The sequence below is a fragment of the Zonotrichia leucophrys genome, chromosome 3 (assembly GCF_028769735.1).
Source record: "Zonotrichia leucophrys gambelii isolate GWCS_2022_RI chromosome 3, RI_Zleu_2.0, whole genome shotgun sequence".
NCBI classification, from domain to species: Eukaryota; Metazoa; Chordata; class Aves; order Passeriformes; family Passerellidae; genus Zonotrichia; species Zonotrichia leucophrys.
In genome coordinates, this window is record NC_088172.1 from 99,662,928 (window position 1) to 99,681,939 (window position 19,012).

A 19,012-nucleotide genomic window follows, 5' to 3' on the forward strand; every position below is an offset into this window, starting at 1 on the left:
GGCTTTATTTTAAATGCATTTGTATTTATTTTATAATTCATGCATGTCTGCTCTAAATAGGGCAGTCAATTGTTTCTCACAGCAATTTTATAATTAACAAAAAGCATTTTTATAAAGTTTTCTGTATTTTCAAGAGCTATAGATTTCCTTAATAATTTTTAATACAATAAGAATGGCTTTCATTGAAAGAATTCTCTGTGATCCTTTTCATGCATTTGATACAGCTATTAATGATAAAATGGAAAGCCCCTTTTGTAGGTTGTATCTCCTCACAGCACACTGAGTGATGAACAGTCTAAAAACTGGAAAAACAAGGACTGAAATACAAAGGCACAGTAAAGAAATGATGGTGGAACTTATAAGACATCAAGGAAATTTCACTGAGGTCAAAGCTTTAACAGAATATCTAACAAAAATAAGAATATTAGAATAAGCCAGTAATGGCAAAAATCCTAGATATCTACATACTAGATGTAAATTTTGATGAGCATTTTGCACTAAATTTCTATAGTGACTATCTGATGAATGGGAGTTTTCAGATATCCAATGCATACGTAAAAAAAGTATAAAAATTAAAGACTTCAGCAATAACCCAGTGAATTAAATTGAGAAGCAGAGGGCAACTTGAGGAAATGAAAATGTACAAGGTCATGATGAACAGAAGAATTTCAAATGACTAAGAAGAAATGGAGGAAAATATCTCTTATTGTGAAGATGAAAAAATACAACCCACATGGAGATGAATGCTTGTCTAGATGTACCAGTGCTATTTTTTACCACAGAAATTATATATGTACAGATCCCTAGGCATTGCTGCTGCTGTTATGGACTCCACAGGGGCAGAACTTGCCAAGGAAATAAAATACTGGTGAGCTGTCACAGCACACATCATCCTGTGAAACCCAGGGTGTCATACTCACCCTAAAGATACAGGGGATATCTTTCCGATTGGCGTGGATGACATCCGAGGCCAAGACAGAACTCACTGAGAATTCTTCATCCCTTATGGAGATCATAAACATAATTGGAAAAGAGTTAATGAGCAAAATCTGTATGTTTGGATTTTACTTTTTCAATAGCCTTGTTTAGCGAAGGAAACAAGTCAGCACTGAAACCTGATTTTTAAAATTATCCTTTCATCTGTATCTGAAGATAAAACTCGCAAATGCAATGTTGCATAATTAATTCCTGGTAAATGCTGATGGAAATAAATCTATTCAAATATTCTGTAACTGTTTTTAATTTGTATAAATTAAAACCTTTAAAGAAAAAGTCCAACTTAAAAAATAAGTGGAACAAAGAACAACTTCTCCAACTCTCATAAAAATCCAAACTCACCTAGAAGCTATAACCTTCAGCAGATTGGAGCTTCCTGGATGAACTAACTTAGATCAGAGATGAGCTTTACTTAGTTGCTATGTTAGATATTCTCAGCCTTCAGTGAGGCTAGTAGTATTTCAGTAGTACTGAAGATAGTGGGAACAAACTACTCAGCCCTTTTCAAGGAAAAATTGTAATACATTTACCCTACAACAAAGTTTTATGTCTTTGAAAACTCTATTCAACTCCAAAATGGTGTTATTTTTAATTCTTTATTCATTTCAGATCTTCTGCACAGCTGAACAGATGCTCTTTGCACATGATGTTGTAATGGAAGTTTAGACATCCATAGAGGAACAAACAAGCATCGTTCAGGCTAACTCCAAGTAACTGCTAACTGCTCTTTTATTTTTTTCATCCCAGAAAATTAGTGCCTTTCAACATGGATTAAAGGGTTTGATAAAAGCTCTGGAGCTTGCTTACTGATTTGACAGAAAGGAAAAGCAGAACAAAACCTCCCAGTGCCTCTGGCAAGCTCCCACCAGCAGCAAACAGCTTACCTCATGTCTATGACCTGACTCACTACCACGCTGGGCTGAGATGCTTTTCCTTCTGCTACATCATACAGGAAGAGTTTAAAATCACAGATCACTGCCAGTGCTCTCTGCCAACCTTTCTTTACTCCAGCTGGCTTGGGGACCTTTAGAAAGATAAATTCTGATCAACTCCCTGTAAGTTTAGATGCAATCAAAAAATCAAACAGCACAAAAATCAGTTTGCTCATCTGGGCTGGAAAGTTTTAATTCAGTGATGATGTTAAGCAACATATGCAAGAGCCCAGGAGCAGTAAGACCAACAAACACAGACAGACAATATATTAGTTAATAAATTAATAGCATCACAGATTCTTTCTTCTCATTTCACAAATTCATTCAGAGCTGTATTAAGAAACGTGGAGACAAGAACTCGTCTCTAGTTGGCCACAGAATTATGGCCAAAACTATGCTGAGTAAATCTTTTAATATTTCTGTGCAAATATCCACACCAGTAACCACAGACAGTACTAGCAGAAAGACTCAAAAAACCCACAGAGCCTGGAAGATGATCTGATCTGCAGAGATGAAACTGCTCAAGACCAACCCAAAGCACACTGACCAACAGAGATGGAGAGAGGGACACTGTTGACAATGTTAAGAGCTGCTTTGTGAAAATTTAAATCTTAGTTTCCAAACTGCTACCCTAAGATGTAATTGAATCTATCCTCCCAATATTCAAAGTAATGCCAGCCCTGGAAAACAATGAATTTAATCTAAGTGCTCCAAATGCAGTTGTCTCCTACTTACTCTGACATGTCCTTCGTAAGCTGTTCCTATGCCTTTCTGTGGATCTATTCCCAAAGGTCCCTTAGTCTGCTCAGGAGGGATTGGACAAACTGCAGGAGCCTTGTCTGCACAGGTCACGTGGCAAGAGAATCCACACACTTGTGAGAAGGAGAAGAAACAAAAAGATTCGATGGTTATTTCTTGTGCAATGCAAAAGTTGGGATAATGATGATGAGATTGACAAAGAAATTCCCTTTCCTTTTTTGACCAGCATCTGAATAATCTCACTTAACTTTGCTACAGACAGAAATGCAAGAACAGCAAAGTTCATGTTTTTATCTGCTCTAACCCCAAATTTTTCTTTTCCAGACACTTTATGGGTACACCTGCTTTCATCCAGATAAGAAAGAGCCTAATATAATCTCTATTATGTCCTCTAGGCCCACCTCTACTCATAAACAAAACACTGGAACATCCTTTAAATAATAAGCATCATTCTGTGTGCATACAAACAAGAATAACTGCCATTCAGTATCAATTCTGCTTCTTTCTGGAATAAGTCAGAATGGATGTCTATTAAATTTTGCCCTGGTGTGACCACTCTGGGGGCCACCTGTGGGGCTACCTGCGGCCCCTTATTGCTATTTTGAGTACACAGAACTAAGCTCTTCTGCCTCCAACTGGAATAAGAGTGTCCCCAGATAATTGGGCAATCTCTTATGTATGTTCAAAGTGTTTGGCTTCTACTCTTAAAGACTGAAGCATGAGAATATATTGCTATTCAAAATATAAGCAGAAGACTCCTGCATCAGCACACTACATTTCCTGTGCCATTTGCATCTGCAAGAACTTCAGTTCACACTTGTTGTGCTCTCCCAAGTGCTTACCTTCACAAGTACAGCCCTGTCGTATCAGACCAACCATCAGGGATGTGCACTGGTTGCATTTTGTTGGTGTGTTGAAGGATTTCACTACAAACTGGTGAGCTTTAGGCTGTGAAACGAGCAGACAAGGATGTTGGCATCTGTAACACTTCTCAAGTACAGTTATTTCTTTCACAGACAAGAGAGCATAGGTGAATTTCATCAGACAGTTTGTTGGTGCTTGCTGAAATGAGATCTGAGCCAAAATAATTTCCTTATTACTGCGCCCACTGTTGATAATTTAAAGCATCTTCTATAAACAAGGCCATGGAAACTGGACTCTGTGTCAGAACATGAGTTTGCTTCCATTGCAGATAGGAAAGCTGCCCCAGTGATTCTGTTACACTTTAGAAGTTGAAGGTGTATCATCATGTGCTTGGAGAGCACCTGACTGTCACCAGGTCAGCCTGTAAGAGTATCTTCTAAGCTGCAAATTTACTGCTCCTCTGTCAGGAGTATTGCCTTAGTTAAAAGAAAAATAGCAAACTTGTTCAGAATTTTATGCCAGAAATCCCTGGCAGAGCCCCCTTTTATGGTGTTTAGCAGGGCCAATTCAGAACAGCCAATCTAAAGGCAAGAGCTGCAGTTGATAGATGAAGTTGATTTTGAAAGAGTTTCTCTTTTTTTATATTTCCTTGGGAACACAGAGCACATGAGTAAGTGGTTTCATTCTGTCCCTCTCCTCAAGGATGGCCATGCTGATGCTGCTATATAAAGGCTAAGGGCCTACATAATGTGGCAGGACGACTCACAGATGGCCTTACATAAAATCCAGGAAGCTGCTTTGCTTTTCTATAAAAACTCCCAGAAAATAACTAGGAGTTAATAATAAAGAAAGGCCAGAACATAGGGTCAATGCAAAGACTGTCCCAAAAAACCCCAATCATGTATGTGATCTCAAACAAGACAATTTTGCAGATTACTTTGGAGAGTAGGTATGTTAAAATTTTACTCACTTCCCTGTTTTTCAGAGCTTAAGATATCACAGCTAAAGGCTCAAACTTATCCATATTTAATGACAGCAAAGAAAAAAAAACAAAAAAACCTGATTGTGTACATGATCTCAAACAAGACAATTTTGCAGAACTACTTTGGAGAGTGGGTATGTTAAAATTTTATTCACTTTCCTGTTTTCTGAGCATGGGATATCACAGCTAAGGGCTCAAACTTATATGGATTTAATGACAGCCTTACTGTTACAATGGCAGCATTCTGTCTACAGCATGTTCTGTTTTGAGACTTGCAGGGAAACAACACCCAGCTTTAAACACAGATGCAATCAAAAAATAAGAAGGTTGTTTAGGGGACATAATAAATTATAAAGCAAGTCATTACTTACTAAGCAAAATGTTTGCAAAAATTAAATTATGTAGACAGTAAAGTCTGTTTCACATGATTCCAAGGGCACTTCAAGTATTTTTTTAATTGATCTACTAAGACGCTGCCAACAGAGCACTGTCTGCTCAAAATTTCCAGCTTTCTTTTACACAAGTGAATCTTCTGCCACTTTGCAATTTATCAAAGCAGAGAAACAGATCTACTAGAAAGGCTTGCTTACTTCATTATTAGTTGCACAAAAAACCTGTTATTTTTAAATATACAGAAGATTGCTAAACCATTGAGTCATTTTCAAAACTTTCATAAGAGTTTTTTTCCTTTAAAGCCTGTATTTATTCTTCATTTGTTTGAATAGACAATCTCTTGGGAATTAGCATATACTGGCATGTTCAGCAACAGCAAAATGATTTCATCAACTGATGGAAAATCAGTACTTATGCAGGTAAAAGCCAAAAGATGGGAAAATTGGAAATCTTTTTCTGTAGTGCTCACTCTACACTGCTTTAAAACAGGCAAATCTGTGGTTTTGTTTTTAGGGATACTCTTTGCCTTTTCTCAAGAATAAACATCTAACTAGCACACAGACATGCTAATCTGAGACTTTCTTGTATGCAAAGAGTAGAGAGGCATGTTGGTCAGCCACATGTCAGAAAACACTCTCTTCCTAGGATGGCACTTTGCTTTCTTCACATTCTAGCTCATTTACCTCTTTCTGGTGTCCAAACTACTGGTTTTCCTACAATCCAATGCCTGTGGAATTCCACGTGCAGCTTGTCACATCCCATAATGTAAGAACCAAGGGTTTTAAATTTCAGAGAGCAACCAGCTTGCACATCAACACCCCACATATTCATCTCCTAAACGCCCTTCCAGGCAGCTCTGGTAAGATCAGTGTGATAAGCAGCTCTCCTGGAGCTGCAGCCCAGGAGTGCCACGTTGCCCTTGCTACACAGAAAGTGGGAATTCCTGACAAAAGGGTACCTTTGGTGCAGAGAGTCCCGAGCCAATGTACGCTGTCCTCATGGTGGGCGTGTGAATGGAACGGGGAGGATGATCTGTAACCTGCACAGAGCCCCCAGAGATCAATCAGACACCAAGAACACACTACCAAAGAGAGCCTGGATAAAGGAAGAAGAGCATGTTGTCCCACCCACCCCATTCCCCAGCATCCAAGCCATGAAACCAAACTGATTCATGCAGGACTCAGAAAAACAAATCTTATTTCTCAGCAAGATTCATCTCCTAAATGTTAAAACCAACTTCACATTGTCTGAAATATCTGATTAGATATTTTCTAATACAAAATATTAGAAAACACACTTTTTTTTTAAATCAGGGAAAGGGGATAAATTATTACATCAATGTATTATTATAGTTGCAGAATCTGGCTAACATTTCATAATAACAAGACTTCCAGCAGGGCTTTAAAGTGCATTTTTACAAACTATATTATAACAATCTTTGCGCCAACATTTCTTAGATATTCATGATAGAAGATATGTTATGAAGAGAGATCACAACTAATAATTGATTCATAGTTCCCATTCCTATTCAATTACCCATATGTGAAAGGAAATACAACATTCCCCAAAACCCAGTTCACCGCTAGTGAAGAAGGCCATGAAAAAGTCTTAAACAGTCTTGCTGCAGAAGAATGAGCTGCACCTTAAACAAAAGACTTGCAGTACTCATTTTTATACAAGTGAAACTGTTACTCCTAAAAAGAGGAAAAAAAAAAAAGGACAAATATCTTTCAACACTGAAGTACCTCAATTGGCTCAATCTCACTGGCTGTGGAAGGAGATCTGGATCTTGAATGGAGGTGAGACTTGCTATCTTCATCCCGTGATGGAGTATTAGACAATGTAAAATTCTCAACTGAATCAATCTAGGAGAACAATTCAAAAGAGGAAAAAAAAAAAAAAAACAACAACCAAAGAAATAAATCAAAGACATCATTAAAAAAAGAATTCTCAGCTCTTACCAAAATAAGATATGGGAGCAGTAGGATTCCTAAGAGAGAACTGAGAGGATAAAAATTCAGTTTTAAGCAGCTTCCTAATTAAAAGCAACAAAATGGAATGAAAATTGCTGCATGTAAACACGCCAAGGCTTCTGCTGAGAGGTGAGCACATGCATAAGAGCTGCTAGTTCAGGGCCCTGATAACCACTTGAAGACACTTGCAATTCAGCATTTTTCAAGGGTGAATGTTTTCTGAACACTATGGGGTTTTGTCCACTGGTAGCAGGGATTTGTTAGAAGTGAATTTCCACACAGCCCATGTAAATTCCTGCAAACATATTCAGAAGAAAACCAGGAGAAAAGGCAGAGCAGTGTATATCCTGATAACTACATTCACAGAGAACTGAGGGGGTTTTGCACCCCATTTGAACTACAGAAACATCCTTACCAGGAACACAGATTCTTCTGGGGAATGTTTTCCTAGTCCTTGATATACAGAATGAAACTAAACCCAACACAGAGCTACACTGAACAAGGCACACAGGTACAAAGAGGCATCCTGGGTAACAAGTCATCTTTTGTTAGTAAAGCTGAAAAAATCAGAGAAGGCAGGATTCTTCCTTGAAAACAAGACATCTCTGCAAAGTTTCCTATGTAAAATTATATTAGAAAAAAAAAAACCAAAAAAAACCTGTGAAAATGCTTTTTTCCCGCTAATAATAAAAGCTGCAGGCCTGCAGAAGGCTTCATGGCATGCCTTGATTTTCTAGAGCAATGCTATCATCAGTTCTGCACTGCCAAGGATTTGCCTAGCTTGCAGGCAAACTAAAATATGCAGCCATGTTTACAGAAAGCATTTGAACATTCCAGTGTTTCTCATCTCAATTGCCACTGACAATACTAAGAATTCCACAAACTTTACTGCTTTTTGGGAATCAATTATATTGCCAAGCCAATTTTATACATGCACATACAGTCCTGTTCTTCAGGAGCTCAGTCATGGTAGCCAACAGGTGCAGTTGCTAGTTTTATTTTAATTTATCTTTTTTAATAGTGAGTTAAGTGTGATGGCTTCTAGTTTTACCAGAGAATGCTCATCAATTTAATCAACTTAGGCATGTTAATATGCCTGCAAGAATTTCTGAAATGAAAATGGGAAATTCTCACACTGGGATACACCTGTTTACTACACTTAGATCATGTGTTTCAAGCATTCAGGCAAAAAGTAGCAATAAAGTGAACATTTTGTGCTCAGATTTATCAGAAGCAAATAATAATTGAAAGCTTTATCCAGTATTAGAAACACTGATGCCTTAAGTAGTAAATCCTCAAATGCAACATGTTTCAATTATTTTAAATTTCTTTTTAATCCAGTCTAAACACGTGAAAACTTGGAGTCCACACAAAGACTGTTTAACCTTCAACAATTCTGCCTCCTCCCTAAAAAAGTTACTAAAAAATAAGCCCAGTGAGTAACTACAGGCAAATTTTTTCGAAGCAAGAAACAGACACTCCTTTTTTCCTACAAGTTAAACCTGGAGATCTAATCTATCATTTCATAAATGTTTCCAGACACTCCAAGGGCTTTCCCTTTCAAAGCAGCATCTGCATACCAAAAAATTTTCATGGTGTCTGAAAAAATGTAGTACAAGCCTGGTATCAGTGATGGAACCTTTCTGGAATGTGCTACAAAACCTTTGTGGTTGAAGACAACTGCTGAAACAGTAACAAATGCATTTTCACTTTACTTACAAACATAAAAAGCCCACAAAACACACAGAACCTGATCCACCATTGCAGAAGGGAATTTAATCACCACCTTCAGGGCAGAAAGAAGGGCTTTAAGCTGTACTGCTGCAGTGATCTTGAGGTCCTGGCTTTCATGAGAAGAACCAAGCACAAAAGAAACCTGTCTCAACTATGGTCAACAGTTTATGAAGACCATGCCAGCATCTTTCAAACTGGTTTTAAACTAATCCACTGGATTACCCAAAGCAGACTTCACTATTTCCTACCAAACTGCAAAGTTTTGCTGTCTTCCACAGGACTGTGCAGGTCTGAGCCAAAGCTGGCCAGTGTTTAAACACATCTGGAGGAGAGAGAACTTCTCAACTGTAGGCACCACCAACAAAAACAACCTTGCCTGAGAGAGTCAGCAGTGTGCTTTGAACTGCATGGCTCAGGACATCATTGGAGCTGATGGGCATTCTGTTTGTTTATTGAACATTCAACAGAAATTCTGTCTATGCTTACTTATCCCTTCCACCACATCTTTATAAAACAACAGAAGTGGCAGTATGAGATTAAAATGGACATAGCTTAACTGGTAGGAATTCATCCTCACTGAGTCTGCTTTGATAACAGATGTAAGCCCTTAAAAACCCAGCTTGACTTTTGAAACACCACAGACCTTTCCAGCTTAACCAGCTACAACACAACCATCTCTGTTTTCTTTGTACCAATTTTTACAACAAAACTCATCTCTGTTTTCTTTGCACCAATTTTTCCTATCCTCCTTGATGCTCCATTTACTCAACTCCCCACTTCATTTTTATCTTTATACTGTGATATTTTCTATCATTTGCTGTGATGTTCTCCCCAAATGCCAAATTTTGACCTTCTATGGGCAATTCCCATGACTTAACACGTGCCTTCTGTTAAGGGCAAGGAAACAAACAGGATCTCATTTGATGCTTGCTCATCTTCCCAACCTGCATCTGCCTGATCAGCTTCCACACAGAACTTTCACATTAAAATCAGGAAGTATCCAAAGCATCTTCTCCAGTTTCAGAGATATTCTGCCCATGGGGTTCATGGAAATGAGAAAGCACCCAAAGCATCTTCTCCAGTTTCAGAGATATTCTGCTCACAGGATTGCCAAATGAAATAATCCAAAAGCTTTGAGCCCACGGCTGTAAAACAACAGAAAGCACAGCAGCAGCAGCAGCAAACAGCAGCAGCACAAGACATGCAGTGAGGTAAATACACGATCCATACATTAAACATGGACAAAACAGGCAAAAAATAAAGGGCCACATAGAGTAAGACAGCCTCTTACACGTCTGCCTTTGTTAGCTGGAATACAGGAAGGAGAGCGCTTTAACAAAGAGAGGAGGAGAATATGTTACAAAACCAAACAGTGACACATACATCACCTCAGAATTCCTCACTCTATCTCCACAGGTAGTGTTTAGACACACACAGGCGCGTTCACTGTTACAAGGATTTTAATAACAAGCTATTCTGGGCTAACAAAAAGGAAGAAACATTAAAAAAAAAAAAAGGAACAGCTATTCCAAGTCAACAGTCTTACACTGGACAATAGCAGCAGAGCTGCAGACTACACTGCACCATTACTTTGCAGTTGGCATCTCTGTGCTTTGACCAAGATGAATAAAGTCATCTATTGGAGGCACAATATGTCCGATTTAAAGTATCATTATGAACCAGATTTACTCAATTATGAACGTGCAGGTGAAGTCAAGGCTCTCACCACACACCACTATGACTTATTCTGTTCAATAATAAGAATTCAGAACACCATTTGTTATTCTGTGGCTACTTGCAGAGCTCAGATTTGTTTAGTCTAGCAAAGCCCATGGGGACTGCATGCGAGGACAGATTGCAGGAGGACTTAAGAAATCTATTTCTAATTTCTAATGTGTTAGTAACAGGGCAAAAAATAGAATTTTTGAGCATGAGGGAAAAATAATTTTGACAAGGAAAAATGGGATTCCATTTTATTGCTATGAAATAACCACAAATTCATCCTTAAACAAAACAAGTTGACTGCTTCCCACAGCTAATGGGATTCACAAAGATCCACCTGGCAAAGCAACAAACCCCAACACTTCCACTGTCAGACACTTCTAACACCCAGACAGTGTCACTGAGACAGGGGAGACAGCAGCAGGGTTTAGTCTCTTACAGTCACTGGGGGTGACTTCCCTCCCCACCCAGACTGGAATCCAGGGACTGCAAACACACCCCTCCTCCCCTGTGTGCAGAGGACACACCAGGATTGTTTCTGAACCCATGGGCTGTCACAGCCAGGAGGATTTAGGCACCAGCTCTGCCAACCTGACCCCGCATCTTTTCCAGGCAGGAATCAACAGTGAGTGCTGCTCGTGTGAGTAGTGAGCTACCACTTTCTCCTCAGCATCTGCAGGCTACAGAGGCAGCAGGACATCTATTTTTATTTCTCGCCAGCAGAAATTGCAAAACTACTGTTTTCCTCATTGGAAAAATTAGAATTAACTCCAGTCATTCAGAGTGTGCTATAAATAGTTATGTTATTTGGATGGCAGACACACAAGACATACCCACCCTGGGAAACCCAGTGCAGTGTGCACATCTGTGTGCTGAACAGACTTCAGAGATCCTGCAAGGAATGCCTTGCAACTGCACCTGCACCTTATTTTACACACACACTGTCCTTCCTTAATGAGGCACAGAGTTTGAAGAAACAACCCAGGCCAACAGAAATACTTACTTGGGGTTCTTGATTACAAGAGAGGCTTTCCTGAACCCCATGCAATATTGCAGCAATGATCTAAGGACTTCTAATTCTTCCTTGGCCTTACAAAGACCCCAATGAACCCTCAGACTTCCCAGGTTTGACTGAGAAATTAATTCTTCTGGAGATGCTGCAATAAATGCTGCCCTTCAAGGTAACCACTGCCAATAAAAGTCATTGGGAACAGAATGGAGGTCACAGCCAGTGGGCAGGGAGTTTTAATAGCCTTATTTTAATTTAAGTCCATCTAATATATTGATGCGAAACCAACTCAATGATCTAAATCATAAATAACCATTCATTTAGATAATTTAGCCTATAAATCATGCTACGAATGAATCAAGTGATTGTCGAATAAATCAAAGATGCAGAACTGACTTTCAGAGCACAACTGAATGACATTACTTTTCATCTACTAACACGGATAACAGCTTTATCTCTCTTTCTAACAAAGTCAGAATGTCTTGTATTTTTCCCATCTTTGAGCAGCCAACTCTACTTTTTCTGCAGTTTGGTCAGATGAGAGAGAATTCTGCCTTGGTGTTAGAGACATGAGCCCCTGGCCAGCCCAGCCCAGAGATTTCTTTTGCCCACTGCAACTGAGGAAAAAATCACTCCTGTTGGACTCAAATTGAAGATGGAACAGAGGAAGTTTGACTCCATGTGCAGGAAGCTTATACAGGCAAATAATATAAATATTAATATCTGAGCCTTTACCCAGGACTATAAGGTCTGCAAAGATCTGATCTGGGCGGGCCAATCAAGAAGAATTGCTATGAAACGAGTTGAAAATTACTCACTTCCATAAAGAAAAAAACGCTGCCTTCTCAAAAAAAAAAAAAAAAATGAAACAAACCCGAAAAACAAGTAACAATAAATAAGAAATAAAGTACTGAAGTCCTTCAGAATTAACTAGAGAGTAACCAGGAAAATATCCATGTCCTAAGCTTCTCCTTGCAAAATAGAACATTATCAGTAACTGCCACATTCGTCCTTTATTTCTCTTTTAATAGGGTTTAAGGGAGTGTTTTACATATTTTTAAAGATAAATTTCTGTTCAAGAACCTGCCGCTACAAACAAAGTGCTCCTAATACTTAGGTAACACAGAACATGTTTTCTTTAATCCAGATAAAGAATATAAATATTATTTGGTTTTTGTGGATTTACACAACAGGAAACTATCAGCAAGCCAGAAGCTTTCTGTATGCTATACAAAAAAGCAGGGAAGTGCCTTCTATTATGACACCAAAGATGAACCTTGACATTTTGTCTGCGGTATAAACCTGATTTACAGAGAAAAAGCATCCAGAAGAAAAGCTTTTTTTCAGAGTATGTAAAAGGAAATGAAAGCAGCACAAAAGGCCCATTTACCTCATCCTCTTTGCTACACCCTTCACACAGCAGAGATTTCTCAAACAATATTAACTTTATCTAATTTCAATGCCAATGGGATTACACTGTGTTAAACACATTTGTATAAATAGGTGTGAATGTATGGATGTAAAATATGTATAATATATAAAAACACATCTACGAGCACAGACAGACACACACACACAATTATTCCTACAGAGCTTTAATGGATGGGGCTCTACACACCTGGCTTTCAAAAATTTTATTAAAAATTACTTTTATGGGCCTACTACTTCAGTTTTGAAGAAATATAATGCAGTCAATTCTTAGCTTTTAACTCAATTCCCTTAGTATGCAATTAACTAGTGGGAATATTTAAACAGTTTAAATATTTTAAAGTCCTGACAGAAAACCTGCATATCAAATGGCAATAAAAAGTAGTAAGTTCACTTCAGTCATAATGAAAATGACTTTGCACAATGCAGGCTAAAAACCAGAAAAAAATTTATTTTAGCACACAGAAATTAACTGTATGGAAGGGAAACTTTTTAAGAGAAGTGACTGGAAAACTTATGGAAACAACTCATGATAAAGGAATAATATGAAGCAAAAGAATTAAATACATAAATGTGCTGATGGTTTTGGAACTGTTTTTTACAGGCCATATCAATAGACAAGGGCTAAAAGCAGATTTTCCCCATCAGAAAAAACTGTTTGCAATTAAGAATTCTTCACCTGCACCTAAAGAAAAGCATTTATTTCAAAACAAAACACCTATCCATAGAAATAGGTGTAAGAGTGCTATTACAGAAATACTTTGCTCTCCACTGCATGTGCAGATTTTTTAAGGTTGACTGCATTAATGTTTGAATATTCCAAATCAATCAAGTGATCTGTTATTGAGGGATTTACTGGGTTGAAAGTCAGACTTACGTCATCCATAAAATCAATCAATGAGGATGAAGAGGAGGAAAAGGAATCCTATTTTAATGAACACAGCAGTAAAAAAAAAGAGAGAGAGAGAAAGAAAAGGATGAAGAAAACTGTTCAATATAAATAAAAGTGCAAAAATAAAGAACTGTAAATAACCAGTGGCAGTAATAATTACCTCAGTACGTTTTCATTAATTGCCTTTCACAGACAATTAATTAACGTACCATCTGTAAAGAAACCAGTGTTTTTACAGCATTTACTCAATAAAGTATTATTGCTATTACTCGCAACAGGATTCTTATACTGAAAGTAATTTATAAGATAAATTATTACAAAGGAAATTTAAAAACTATGTTAATTGTGAGGACTTCAAGAGAGAACAATGAATTAGTGAATACATAATGAAAAGAGAATTTTGGGACAGCAGTAACAGCAGGGACTTATGCTCTTTCATAGCTAACTGTGATGATGTTGTATTTGCATCAGGAAAAACTGGGCAAACTTCAGATTAATGTCTAACTGTAAAGGTGGTGCCTTGTATCCTCTGAATTCAGTTTGACCAATATTTCACCTCAGCTGTTCTTTTAAAAGAAAGATGATGCTTTGCTTACTGTTGATTAGAAAAGAAGATAATAAATGTATCACATGGTTTAATTTTTTTCCTGCCAGGCTTTCTACCTATTCTGGTCTTTTGTCTAGAAGTGACAAAGGTATGAAACACATTCATTTTTTAAATAAAAGGATCTGTGGAGAGGAAATGAGTAACAATTATCTGGATTTAACAGATCTGTGTAAAAGAACAGATGATGAAAACAACCTAATAAACAGTACTAATGACTTAATGGGATACAATCAAGAATGATTTGGTATTTTCTTGTTTTTACCAAACCACTGCCTGCATTACTTAGCATTTTCTAAATACAAAGAAAAGCCATTTGAACAACTATGCTTTTCATGTTCACTGCAAAATCAGGCAAATTTCTGCATTCAAGGTTTGAGACAGAATTCACTGTGATTACAAGCATTCAAGAGAAGACAGCCAGCACTGTAAATGATAAATAATTATTATACACAAATATGATTGCTGCAATACAATTAAAATACAGGAGCAAACCCTCAGCAAATATGCACAGGACCTGCACACAACAGCAGTTCCAGTGAGTGAGTTAGAATAGCTGTGCACTTACTTCAAATTGATCCAGAGCAGAGGTAGGCGCATTCAAAAATGCCAAGAAAGAATTCTGTGAGTCTTGGTGCTTTACACCTAGAAAACAGCAGCAGGTTTATAAGCTACAGAAAATAAGACCTTCTCATGGAGGACCTTTGCCTTGCTGAATCAGAATTTTGAGTGTCCACCTGAAGCACCTACGTGTTTTGAAATAAGCTGCACATTTGGTTTATTTTCCAGAGTAAATGATTTTTTAAATGGACAAGCATGTGTTTAATCAACCTTTCCCAAGGTAGGATGTGTGTGGTGTGAGCTCCATGTGGAAACACACTCTGTGTCCATGTCTGTTACACAGAGGGCACTGGTTTGTAAGGTGCCCATGTCCATCTGCACCACACGCTAATCCAGCCGGTGCCACCCTGCCCTGGTGACACGTGGCATGTCCCACCGTGGTAGGACAGCTGGAGCCAAAAAAAGCATGGCATTTCCAAACCAGATGGGTTCCTTGGGCCATGTTCTGTGCCTGCCACCTCTCCCTGCTGAGTGCCCAGCAGCTGCACAATCCTGGGGGAGGTTTCAGAGGTTTCTGTCACACACTGAAGCGATGGAGCAGGAACGCTGCATCCCCTGGAGCTGCAGGGGCTGTCACACCTCAGCTCTTACTTTAACTTGCTCCAACTGATATTTTATTATTTCTTCCTCTATTCTAATTCAAGGTGCTGTGTGGGTGTTTATATTTCACAGATGTGTATGAACTCTATTCTTCTCAATGCTATAAACATGCTATATATGCACATACATATATGTATTTATTATGACCAGAGCCTGCAGGACTGTGTGCATCTCAAAACAATGATGCTATCAGAAGTTACCTATTTCTTTTTAAAAATGTCAGTGTCTTGCTCTAATTAGCCATATCTGTATGTTCTAAATATAACCCGCTGCAAATAAAGTTGCAAAGGACACTTTGCTCTTTAAAATATAAATACACTGAAATCACAGTAAAATACTAAAGCAAATTTTCAAACTACCACCAACTTTATGGAATACTCTCAGAAATCATTTCCTCACCGGTTTGAATTTCTGAAATATATTTATAAACAGGAAAGGATTAGGTGCTAATGCAAATAATCCCTTCCTAGAAATCAATTTCCACACACGGCAAGTTACTCTACCACTGTACCCTGACTACATTTGAATCTTCTATACAGTTCATAATTCGAACAGCAATATATTTCTTCTTTTGAGAGAAAACCAAATCAAAGGTAGTAATGATGTAGATTAAGGTGCATTTCTATCAGACTATCTGAATAATTGCAGCAGAATATTACTAACATAATTCTGTTAAGAAACATGACTAATGTTTCCTTGAACAGTACTTTTTTTGCTTGTTTCTTTTCAGCAAAGAGTAAATGTTTATTTCACCAGAACAATAAGGTTTTAAACACTGGAAAAATATATGGTAAAATATGAATTATAAATTCACAACATTATTTAACACAAAGGAAAATTTCAGAAGTCAAGTAACCATGCACAATATTTAAAACACAAAAATGAAACCTAAACATGACAAAGTATTTTTGTCTCCAGGGAGGTGCTATCAAGAGCTTCTCTCCAAGCACTTGGAGGAAGAATAATCCTGGTATCAGTGCTAAGCATTAAGATGAGGGAGTATCAATTCCCTAAGTCTTATTTGCTAACTGGAGCCATTTGTTAATGCTCTGTATAGGTTTGAATTATTTTTACTAGTCAATCAGCACTGGAAGGCCTATATATAGGAGATGAATGTAAACTCTAATACTTTATTGATCAAGTAGCCATTAAGTTGGAAAAGCTGAGCAATATTTGACATCCCAATGCAGCAATTGTTGCCAGGATATTTAAATTCTGGACTTCACAGAACTACAGAAAATTAGGTAATTCCATTTGGCCTGAAAAATACTTCTTCCCCTGTGCCTCATAAGACACAAATATTAGAGCTACTACAGAAACTGCAAAGAATCAGCCAAATCATTATTCAACTCCTAATGATTTTTTTTTTTTTTTAATGTAGAATTACCAAAAACAGTCTCTTCTCCCAGCAACAATGCAAAATAGTATTGGACAGATGCAACAGTAACCCCAGAACATGCTCTTAATACCACAGCAAAGCACTCATGACCACACTGCTCACTCTGTGGCTGCAAAGCCTGTCCATGGAGTTATCCCAGAAACAAACAAATGCTATGAATTCCTCTGCAGTTGTTTACTCTCTGTAGACAGGCCCAAAACACTCAGAGATGAACAACACTATGATCATTATTGATGTCTAAATACCTTCACCCATCATAAAAGAGAAAAGGTTAGAATTATATCTATATTCTAACAGTTTTCTGGCAGTAAATCACTATACACAGGCCAAATAAAAACAATGCAGCTTCAACTCAAATTGTACCTTACTGATTCAAAGGTACCAACAAAACTGAGGCCTATTACAGGTGTTAAAAGTGCAAATGCAGCTACTGTGGGTACATCTTGACACACAAGTGTCGTGCCCACATGTTGGTGTCATAGTTTAGTTTCAAGGCGACACTTGATTGATCAGATGCACCCACCAATGTGACACACTATTTACTTGGATATCAGTTGCCATACCCTTTTCTGATCTAAGCTCTTCTGTCTCCTTTTTCAGCCTTTCGATGTCTGCCAAAAGCTCCATGTTCTTCTTCTCAGATTCTTGCAATTTACTTCAAAAGAACACAAAAAAATGTATGTAAGTATTGAGAACCCAAGATACAAGTCACTCTTGTTCCTGATGTCTTCAAACACCTGAATAAATCTACTGGGACCTTTTCAGTTTACAGGAAAAAGCCATTTATCTGTTCAATAGCTTCATGTTTTTCATGTTTCTAATTTCTAAGTAATTGAATGAGCTTGTATCCATGTGAATGAGAAAAAAACCTGTATGTATTTTTATGTTTTAGAAAGTCCTGGTTTTCACTAAAATTTATTTGCTAATTAAGTACCTGTGATAGTAATAGATTCAGCTGAACTACTTTTTTTCTCAGTTCCTTTACAGTTAGTTGTTTCAGTGCTTTCTGACTCAGAGCTGAGAGGTAATTCTACTCTGCAATTTCAGCACTTTTCTCATTCTTGTCTGTCAAAGCAAACACTGGTTCTTCTGTTCTTATAGGACTTCCAATGCTGCCTGTCATCACATTACCTGGCCTGAAAAACATTCAAGGCAGGTGAACCAGATGTTCCCATTTTACAGGTAACACCCCTGGATCTCAGCTCTGTCCTACTGCTTTCCTAAAAGCTGCAAAAACCCAGCAGTGCTGAAGCTGGACACCTAAAAATGGAATGACTTCAGGCATTACACAACTCAGAATAAATTCTGTTGTGGGGTGGTGAGGCAGAAGTGAGAAAGAGAGAGGTCTGAAGAAGGAATAAAAGAATTCCTAATAGTCCATTAACCATTATTATTTCTTCCTGTGCAAATCAGTATGCAATAATTAATTTTAGTCAGCTAACCCAGTGCAGCTATCAGCAGAATGAAAAACAATATACTCTAAGACACAAACCCAAACTATGGATTTGGATTTGGATTTATCACAACTAGGAGAAATCATATTAAAAGAGAATGTGTTCCCTCTGAAAGTCTTCAAGATCTCAACTTTCCCCAGGAAGTGCTCAGCTGTTCAAACAACAAAGAGAGACGTTGGGTTTTTTTCTCATCTGGATGATCAAATTTCCACAGACAAGGCAGATAAAACAATGATTTGATGACATTTCCTGGGAGGTACTGAAGTAAATTTGCATGAAACAATTGAGTCTTACCACTCTGTAGAGATGCAGGAAGCTTTGACTTTGTTCAGCTCATCCTGAATAGCCTGTTTGGCTCGGATTTCAGCATCAAGAGCAGACTGGAGCTCCAGCCTTGCAGACATGTCCAGCTTTGCAAAGCGCCTCATCTTCCAGGGCATGTCCTAGGAAAGAACCAACAAATCAGATTAGAAAAACTAAGAGGAAAGGAAATTGAACATGAGGAATGTAACTACCTTCAACAACTACATTTCCCAGTCTATTATGTCCTTAATGCAAGAGTACATTAATTCCAAAATAATCTAAAATTAAGAGTAGTGTTAGCAGTAGTATTTCTGAACTCAAGTAACAAAATTTATGTTTTATGCTGA

General features: G+C 37.8%; 1 protein-coding gene across 12 annotated transcripts in view; it reads right to left on the reverse strand.

Moving 5' to 3' along the window:
- CDC42BPA (CDC42 binding protein kinase alpha) overlaps positions 1 to 19,012 on the reverse strand; it is a 183,774-nt gene that overhangs the window by 29,054 nt on the left and 135,708 nt on the right. For 5 of the 12 annotated variants that reach the window (XM_064709519.1, XM_064709512.1, XM_064709518.1 and 2 more), the window contains 11 exons: positions 18,657 to 18,805; positions 17,472 to 17,563; positions 14,857 to 14,933; positions 13,670 to 13,717; positions 9,925 to 9,963; positions 6,672 to 6,791; positions 5,885 to 5,965; positions 3,530 to 3,635; positions 2,664 to 2,800; positions 1,881 to 2,020; positions 921 to 1,002 (listed from right to left, as the gene is read on the reverse strand). In XM_064709519.1, the coding sequence (XP_064565589.1) occupies positions 921 to 1,002; positions 1,881 to 2,020; positions 2,664 to 2,800; positions 3,530 to 3,635; positions 5,885 to 5,965; positions 6,672 to 6,791; positions 9,925 to 9,963; positions 13,670 to 13,717; positions 14,857 to 14,933; positions 17,472 to 17,563; positions 18,657 to 18,805 (1,071 nt within the window). The remainder of the gene's footprint in view (positions 1 to 920; positions 1,003 to 1,880; positions 2,021 to 2,663; positions 2,801 to 3,529; positions 3,636 to 5,884; positions 5,966 to 6,671; positions 6,792 to 9,924; positions 9,964 to 13,669; positions 13,718 to 14,856; positions 14,934 to 17,471; positions 17,564 to 18,656; positions 18,806 to 19,012) is intronic. The other 7 variants (XM_064709513.1, XM_064709523.1, XM_064709517.1 and 4 more) reach the window with 4 other exon arrangements.